Source organism: Syngnathus floridae, chromosome 17 (assembly GCF_059516105.1).
Source record: "Syngnathus floridae isolate MCC-2025c chromosome 17, RoL_Sflo_1.0, whole genome shotgun sequence".
Lineage (NCBI taxonomy): Eukaryota > Metazoa > Chordata > Actinopteri > Syngnathiformes > Syngnathidae > Syngnathus > Syngnathus floridae.
This window is the reverse complement of record NC_142429.1, coordinates 10,740,244-10,749,713: the sequence shown is the minus strand read 5'-3', so window position 1 is coordinate 10,749,713 and position 9,470 is coordinate 10,740,244. Positions and strand designations below refer to the sequence as shown.

At 37.0% G+C, this 9,470-nt stretch overlaps 1 protein-coding gene across 7 annotated transcripts in view; it reads right to left on the bottom strand.

The window, feature by feature from the left end:
- Window positions 1-1,229: 1,229 nt before the first annotated feature.
- The window catches only part of rbfox1 (RNA binding fox-1 homolog 1), a 66,966-nt gene continuing 58,725 nt past the window's right edge, over window positions 1,230-9,470 (bottom strand). For 4 of the 7 annotated variants that reach the window (XM_088356701.1, XM_088356700.1, XM_088356699.1 and 1 more), the window contains 4 exons: window positions 9,160-9,199; window positions 7,677-7,741; window positions 5,570-5,645; window positions 1,230-3,683 (listed from right to left, as the gene is read on the bottom strand). In XM_088356701.1, the coding sequence (XP_088212827.1) occupies window positions 3,561-3,683; window positions 5,570-5,645; window positions 7,677-7,741; window positions 9,160-9,199 (304 nt within the window). In that variant the 3' untranslated portion in view covers window positions 1,230-3,560. The remainder of the gene's footprint in view (window positions 3,684-5,569; window positions 5,646-7,676; window positions 7,742-9,159; window positions 9,200-9,470) is intronic. The other 3 variants (XM_088356702.1, XM_088356704.1, XM_088356703.1) reach the window with 3 other exon arrangements.

The following is a 9,470-nucleotide window of genomic DNA, read 5'->3' as shown; positions in this document are numbered from 1 at the left end:
GATTTGCAAAATATATAATGCTATTAGTTTTTATTTATTTGGTTGTGTCAATTTCTGATTATCTCAATTTGGATACAGTTTGGCTGTCAGACCGATGAAATGCATCACTCTTGTGATGTAGCCGTATGACCACAAGATGGTGCATAAAACCAATGAATTAGAAAAATCCCTGCACAGACAGGTCTGCAACCCAAAACCCCTGCACAGACAGGTCTGCAACCCAACTGGAAATAAAATGAACAAAAAAAAAAAAAAACTTTCATCAAGAGGAAAAAGTCAATTATATATATATCTATAATAATCTATCTATATAATCTATAACAATCAGAGTAAAGAGCCGCCAAGTTTAAAAATGTCTGTCTCTCTGCCATGTGACCTGCCATGTCACGCCTTAACCCCAGCTGTTCCACTAAGTGTCGGTTGCCTTGATTTCTGTCTGTGTGCTCGCCCCTCCCTTCCTGTGTGCCCATGATGGGTTGGATTATTCCCACCTGAATCTTGTTACCTGTCGTGTATATAAGTCCTGTCTGCCCCTCACTCCTGTCGGGTCATTGTGTGTTCATGTCATGATGTGTTTTTGCTCATTGTTAACCCTAACCCTAACCCTATCTTTTTGTTTCAGGTCTTTTTTGGTCAGTCTCATTGTTAGGTTTTGTTAATTCATGTCAGTTGCCGAGTCTGTTAGTTTGCGTTCTTCACTAAACCCTGGTCCAAGGTACACTTGGTCATCCTGCTCCATTTCCACTCCGATTCCGTGACATGCCATGCATTATTGATGGCCTATTTCTTAGCTAGTCAGACATAATTAACTTGTCTAATGTGAACCCTTCATCAAATTTAAATATTTATATTGCTTATCTTTCAGCCTAATTACGAGGTAATTTTTTTTTCTAATTTCACCATTCAGATCGAGTGTAATTCATGTATTTAATTAAATTGAAAGCAAGGACAGGCACACTGACTCAAAGTGTGCTTTCACCTTGGTGCATTTAAGATAGTTGAATCATATATAATCTAAATGATAAAAAGACATAAATAATTCTGTGCGTTATTTTATCTAACTAAAAAAGATTTAAATCCTTCCAGGCTCATTAAATGAGGACATTATTTTACCCCTCTTGAGAAATAAAATACATCCCAGGGAAGCCCAACAGTTTTTCTATACAACTATATATTCTCTCTTTTAGCTAAACGAGTTAGCTAAAATACTTTTTCATACGTGCAACTCAAACCTTTGAGAAAAAAAAACTTTATTGATGGTTATTGACAAGTGGAAGAACCATAGTACATGCACATACAATGACAGTGCAGGAAGCCTCGTTTTGAACCACAACACCTACTGGAAGCAGCACTTTAGATAAAGTAGTTACAGAATCAGACATTCAGCATAGTGAAGACCTTCAAGTCATCCCGTCTCGTCATTCGCAACATTTCAAGCCAAAGTGCCCTGACGCTTTTTTAATTCGCTGCCTTTAATTCGGTGCATCTGAGGATTCTAATTTGTGATAGATACAAAAGGGAAGATATGTGTGTAACACCACCACTAATTGGGAACATTTGTAAACAGAATGTGGTGCAAGGATCGGCTTGCACCATCCAAAGTCTCTTTTCCCCAAATAGTGTCATTCAGAAGCACTACAGATTGATTCCATCAACTTCTATGTACATCGTTAATTAGCTTGATCACAAATGATTTACTTTTTTTTGTATATGTATATAATTGTATATAATATTCAAACAGTTATGTTTCCAAAGAGATTGATAGTCTATAAAAGTAAGCTATGTCACATTAAGAATAACATAAAGAGCAAAATCAACGGAATAAAAAAGGAGGAAAATTTACACCTACAGCACTGATATGTCTCAGATTTATGTGGAAATTACACCTTACATGTGCAAAATGGTACATTTGACAACGTAAACAAATGAGCGTATATATTGTAGAACTACAATGCCATTATTTGTAAAGACTTGCTAGAAATCGGAACGTGACTTGATAGAAAAGGAGCTAGCTTGCCCTAACAACCGATCTAATTGGCTAAATCTAAAACATTATACCATGATGTATTTCATATAAGATAATATCTTTACTGCACAGTTCAAATATCATACATTGTTTGATTATAACTTCTTATCCCTCATTTTTTTTATGTACTGGGAAAAAAAAAGCAAAACCAAATGAGCACTTAAAAAAGATAAAATACACTGCAATATATATATACTTGAATTTTCTCCAGCGATATAAAAAATGATCAGAAATACCAATCAATAGGAAGTTCCTATTAAAAAAAATAAAAATAAATCTACATTCTAATAACCATGGCTACTCAAGACAAAAATGGATTAGCTGCAGCAAATTGCTCAATTTATGATTATGTCGAAATTTATCAGGAGTAGTCTGACTTTACCTCTCAGTCACATCCAATTTAATGATCTTACCTTTTTTTTTTTAGCTTCCAGAATAATCATTGAATGAACAAATATGTACTTTGGAGGCCGTGGCAGATGAAACCACATTATTTAGTCAGTAAAGCTACAATCTGAAAACCTTCTGGCTCACATCTGAATCTTGCTGGCATTGCTTATAACTTAACATTCACATTCCAATCCAAATTTTGGATCATGACTAAGTCACTGCAAAACAACTTACAAATGATTCAAATAATTTAAGAGAATCAAATAAATAATACAAACAACAAGACATTTACTACAATGACCATAATAAAACTGCACAGTGAAATGTAAAGTTGAGGTCAGTGGAAAATCGTTTTTCCTCAAAACAAATGAGATAAGAAAGTCATGATCTTCAGATGATGGAGTTCAAATAATTAGCAAGCCGTTGCTTCTCGATGCAGCTTTTAATGACCCTATCCGACCCGCCAATGTTCACAAAAACTCAATTTATAAGACAATGTTTTCAAAACCTCTCGCCATGATTCCAAACTGCGTAAAAAATGCATCAGTGAAAATGAGTAAGTGCAAAAGGATGCAGAAAGAAGAAACAAAAATAGCTGTTGACAAGCATAGTCCCTTTAAACAGACCTTGAAAAGCATGAACAACTTGAATCTCCAAATTGTACTTTTTCTGTCATTTTTCAGGAATAAAATCATAAAATTGTGCGACTCATGCTTTTCATTGGCAAGTGTGGAAAAAAAAAATCATAACAGCTGTTATATACAATAATATCTATCAGATAAATATTTCATCTGTGTCCTAATCTTTAACTCTTATCAATGACTATTAGTACCATGGACACAATGTCTACAGCTGAAAACTATGTTTAAATCTTTCCAAATGAAAACCCCACAATATCAAAATACACAGCACAAAATATCTTGAGGTATAAGATGAAAAATATCAGCTGTCATTTTAGTCATATATTTTTCTCTCTCTTAGGAGATGCTGAAATGATGCTTAAGTTGCATGTATTGCAATACCCAGGCCTCAGCAATGTCTCTCTTAATATTCACACTCCTTAATTCACACACACATGCATACACACACGCACACACACACACTTTCTTCCTATCCAGTTGGAAGTTTCAGTTGGGAAGTCTTGCTAATAGGGAGCAAAGCGGCTGTAGCCTCCCCGGTATATACTAGCCTGGAGGGAGGACAGCACAAGCCCTACGTCGTCAACATGGCTCCGTGTTTTGGCATCTGTCAGAGGGGTGAATGCATTCTGAAAAACATGTTCACAAGCATCCACACATATAAAAACAAGACATTGTAAAAAACCATTGTAAGAACAAGCAAGTACAAAAAAAAAAAAAAAAAAAACATGCAGTCCAGCAGCAACGAGAACAACACATGCAACATTACCGTTTTTTTTCAGCGCAAACCCATGGGGGGATGAAAAGACCCATGAGCGCAGCAATCGTCATGCAGCAAGCACAGCGAGACACTTCATGCCAGGGGGACATGCCAACAGCTATGTGAAAGAAATCCAGTCAATATAACCGTTACAAATTGGAAGGAAGGATAAAAAAAAAGAAAAAAAAGGGGGTCATTTGACAGAAAATGTGAATTCTGACTAGGAGCATCGATTGAAGATGGATTATGCTGGATTATGCCCGGTAAAAGGTTATTGAGAAGGTTGAGATGTTTCCCAAGTAAAATACCATATTTGGTGTGTTATAAATGTCAAAAGAAAAATCATTTAATAAGCAAAAAAAGGGGAGGGTGGAACGAAATAATGGAAATATAACGAAACAATTCTTGATATATAATATTTGAAATATATAAACAGTTGGAGCATGGAATAAAATTGTTTGGACCCTGGGTAGAAGATTTCTGAATTGAAAAATCGCTTTTACATATTTATGATGTGTTTGAATCCATAAAACAAAAATCAAACGTACCTATTGCACAAACAAGAGCAATGTATTTCGAAAAAAGTTTGAATGCATGTTTATCACTAACAGTTATTTGCATTCCAGTGAAATATTATAACTTTACACAGTTTGATTCATATACATTAAATGACACGCTGTTATTTCTTCTTGGTTTGAGAGAGCAATTGTGAGGAATGATCAAATTTGAATACTCCTCTGACCATTTCTCTCTCACTTCTTTCTCCCTCACATCCTCCCTGTGGCTGCAGCGCCACAGGAGATTTAATTATCAAAATGACTAATTATTTCATTACCAAGGAGTGTGGAGTGAGGTGGTATACACCAAATTAGAAATATAATAACTAACATGGACTGGGCTGCCAAAGCATGAGGACATTCATCACGTTTTACAGGCGGGATTAATGTGGCATTTGGACTGCCGTTAGCAGCGCAGACAAATTCAATTAAGTTTAAGTGAGGATATGTCAGCGCTGCAGAAAAGCTCTGCACAATGCCCGAGAAGTTGGCCAAGGGAAGCCAGCTCAAAGCAGGCCCGTGAAGAGAACTATGCAAAATAGTAGAAAGTGCTATGCTTAAAAGTTTTAAAAATATTAATATCTCACAAAGATACCCCAAGAAAAAAATGATAATAAAGATTGTATTTATTAAACGGAATAAAGTAAGTCTTGACATGATTAGTTGAATCAAGAAATCCTCTTGTTTTTTTTGTTTGTCTCGGGTCATATAAAAATTATGTTTCTATCCACCAATAAAGAAATGTTATGAAGACAAAAGACAACAAATTTGAACTTTTAGTTAAGTCTGCCAAATGATGCAAAGTTGCATTATTTGCTATAAAACAGAATTAAAAAAAAAGATCCTGGTAACACACGTGTGCATGGAACATGGCCACAAGCTTTTAGCTGCTCCTGCTAAACACAACGGACTCATAAGCATGGGCGCAATTATGATGATTAGCTCATTGTAATATACAAATTGGGTCTAAAAGCGCAAATGGCCTAGAGAATTATCAGCATGATTTTGTCATTTCCCTCATCAGTGAAACAAAATGTGATAATTGGCCATTTAGCCTGCATTATTCCCACTCCACTCCTGCATGCACCTCTCACTTCAATGAAAACACAATTAAAGCAAGTGGCATGCACAGCAAAAAGATGAGCTGAAATCACTATTGTACATTCATAATGGTCAAATTAGGGCATGGCGGCCTTACCATGGCACCAACGCTGTATGTGGCTGCTGGAGTGAGTGTGTGGTTGTAGGGATCGGCAGCATATACTCGTCCATAACTACGAGAAAATAGATATAGATGGACAACTTTATTGATATATTGTATTTCCCAACAGTGACTTCAAATTTTGTATTGCAATTCCCCAGATGAAATAAATGAATCAAAGTCTCTTGATTAATAATCAAACATCATTTTGAGCAAAAGGGGAACATGTAAATGACAATATGCCTCCTTAAAATGTTATCATTCAATGACTTTGAAAGTCTTTGACACTCTTACATTATGTTCTTAGATTAATTAATGTATTGAGTGTAAGACAAAATAATGAGAAACTCTCTTTGAGGTACACCCTAGCTTATAAATCTTTCAAGTAGCTCATTAATGAGCTACTTATCCTGAGCAGTACATGGCATGCTATTAAAAGTCACTACAATAAAATGGAATCATTTAAAAAAAAAAAAAATACAGTTACTTTCTGGGAAACAATTTTTTGTCAAATATCTAAAACCATGAAGGTTTGCTTAATAGAAAAATTCACAATGGTTGTCTGTCAATAGATTCCAATTGATTAATACAACCCGATCACTTATTCTAAGTACAATATGGTCACTCGTGACACACACACAAAAAACAATGGGACAATATAATCCTGTCACGACTCGTCCCCGGTTGTTTGATATGTAGGTTGTCATGGTTTCTGTCCGTCTGTGTACTCGCCCCTCCCTTCCTGTGTCGACTCGCCCCTCCCTTCCTGTGTCGACTCACAATCAATGTACGAATCACAGTCACCTGCCTCTTGTTACCTGTCTCGGTCACCTGCCTCTTGTTACCTGTCTTGTATTTAAGTCCTGCCTGCATGTCACTCCGGTCGGGTCGTTGTTAGTGTCGTCAGGTCTTTTTGTGTCACGTCTTTGTCGGTCAGTGCTGTTGTTGGTTTTGTTAGTAGGTTATGTCAGTTTACCGAGTCTGTTTGTTTTCGTCGATAAACCCTGTTCTGTCTGTTCCTAACAAATCTTTGCCTTGCAAGATTACAAGTCGGCGATTTCAGACCCCTACAAAAGCACAATGGAAAACCAGAAATTGCTTTTGCTATCAGGAGTTAGCCTTTATTTTATTTGATCTTTTTTTATATTTCTTATTTAAAGAAAGCAAATGTCCAAAAGGGTTAGCCACGTAATCAATCATTGAGGGAATCCATTTGACATATCTTATATTTAAACAAAAATACAGAGCCGCTTTTGCTTACTCCCAGTCATGCTGTCTGACCAGATCTCCCCTCTTCCCATCCTCCTCGTGTTAATCCTCCACGATAAGAGCCAATCAGGGGCCAGGGTGTGTGCTCATAATTGAACAGATTTGCATAGCAGCCCAGTGGTTGAAGCGATTAGAAATTAATCCCGATTAGTTTTGGCCATTGCTATTCAACAGCAGCACCCACCCAACGCTCGCACTTATCCCAGTACTGCATTTGACCTATCTTATCTCGTGGTGCAGAGCCCTAACTCATCATCAATGTGGATGTGTGACAGTTATTGGAGAGTGTGTTGCTAAACCGCAACTGCTACACAAATTCCAATGCAATTTATGTCAAATGGAGTTTTTAAAAATGACCCCGAGGTGAAAAGATAAACAGCATCCGTAATATCATTTGCTGTAATATAAATATTCAATGATTTACAACAGTAAAAGTAATAATTGATTGTAAATGTACTTTTTGTTGGATAGCAGAGGGGAAGGTTCTAGCTATTATGTGTTGCACTCAATGACAATTATTTAACAGTCCTGATTTGCACGTGTGCGTGTTAATTCATGCATGTCTGCATGAGTCATTGCATTTGCATTCGTTTGTGCACAACATAAACTAAAGTCGGGTGAGGACTCACAAAAGCAGCTATTGTTACATCCCCTTTGTGATCCTTGTGGATTTAATATGACCCACATGGTGCTACTTTGGCCCTGTGCAGATGGTAACATTAAGCCACAGGTGTGCAAACAGCGGTCCGTCCGCACAAGGCTTGGTTAGCAATTATCACCTAGTTGTATTTCCCAGCTCATTTGGCATCGTAACAGGCCTACTATGGTCGCTTACCTGTCACTGTATGCAGCTGCTGTGGCAGCAGTAGGTTGGGCAAATCTGTAGGCAGCGTAACCACCCTGGAAACACACGTCATGTGACATTGTGAAGATAATTGAAGACTGTATTTTGATTCAATGACAACTCATTTCTGCATACTTTTTGTTATTACCGTATTTTCTGCACTATAAGGTGCACCGGATTATAAGGCGCACCTTCAATGAATGGCCCATTTTAAAACTTTGTCCAAATATAAGATATATACATTTGGCCCGCGGGCTGGACTTTGGACATGCCTGCTGTAGTGGCTCAATATTGGTCCATATATAGGATTGAGATAATCTGAGGTTTTTAGGTGCGCGTTATAGTGCGGAAAATACGATAAGTAGAATTAAGGCAGGACTCCAGACTAACTTTATTTCATTTTATTTTATTTCATTTAATCTTTTTTATAAGGAGTTGTAGCAAGCACAAGAACAAGGTTTTTTTATGAATCGGTCCAGCTGTCTCTGCTATATTCTCAATGACGAGTGTATGTCTGTCCTGACACCAGCGATGGATGTATTATTACGGCTATAAAATGTGAAGTCGAGTAAAGAATAGTTAGAATGTCTGATGATGGACTGTGGCGGAATGAACAGTCTGCCCCCTTTAAGCGAGCAGCCATTGTAAGCGTGTTTTGTCACTCGTAGCTGAGTGACTAATGGCGGCTTCGTGTGTGTGACAGTTAGTGTGGTCAAGGTTTGACCACACAGCATTCAATCTAACGTGGGAACGTTGCCATCCATCAAATTTACTGATGCGTTGACAGGTGGAGCAGGATACTACTTGTATGCACCATTTTAACTTGCAGCATATCTATGTTTACATTTTCTTATTTCCACAGTTGTGTATTTTTGAGTAAAAACCAAACAGTAGAAGCACCCGCCATGTTTCAAGAAGTCATTTGTATAATTAGAAAGGCTGAGTTAAAACACATGAGGTTTAGACACTTGTATTTTAAAGACTCACATGGGAAATTTAGCTTAATGCTTCCTGAGCACTTACTCCAACAGTTATATTATGGTTATGTCACTCTCGCAACACGGTTCTTTACCCAGCCCATATTCCTCTCTTAAAAAATCTGTCTGAAATACTATACGTGTATTATTAAGATGAAGTTAAATGTAATGGTTCCACATGATTCAAACACCTCACAGTGTAATGGAAGTGATTTTTAGAAAAAGTACTGTACTAGATCATCAGCCAAATAGCATCATTCCATTTTTTTAAATCATTCTCCTTCACAGAATTGAATGTAGCACTACCAAATTAATTTATGTCTAAACAAATAATTTAAATCTGTTTACATTTTGCAGTACATAGAGAACAGAAGCTCAAATGCCAGGTTAAAGGAAAAGATGATTAATTGTGGCATTTGTTTGTTCAAAGCAAATACCATCATGTGAGGTCAGAGATCCCTGTCACATGCAATGTCATACCAGTAAACAATACTTACATAAATATCTGCACCATAAAATCCATCCTGGTAAACAACACTGTAGAGGATGCAAACACAAACAAACAGACACACAATAAAACAAAATAAAACAAAACAAAAAACATCCATATTAGTGCATGTTGACATGCAGGCACTGGGCTGGCTACCAACCAAGACCCATGTCCACAATCCAACAGAAAATAAATAATAAATCCAGAGTCAAAGGGGGGAAATACAGCAAGCACCCCCACCCATGTTTAATGGCTGAATGAGGAAGCTGGGAGGGTTGCATGGAATTCATTTTTTTTGGAAGAATGAGGTGGATATTG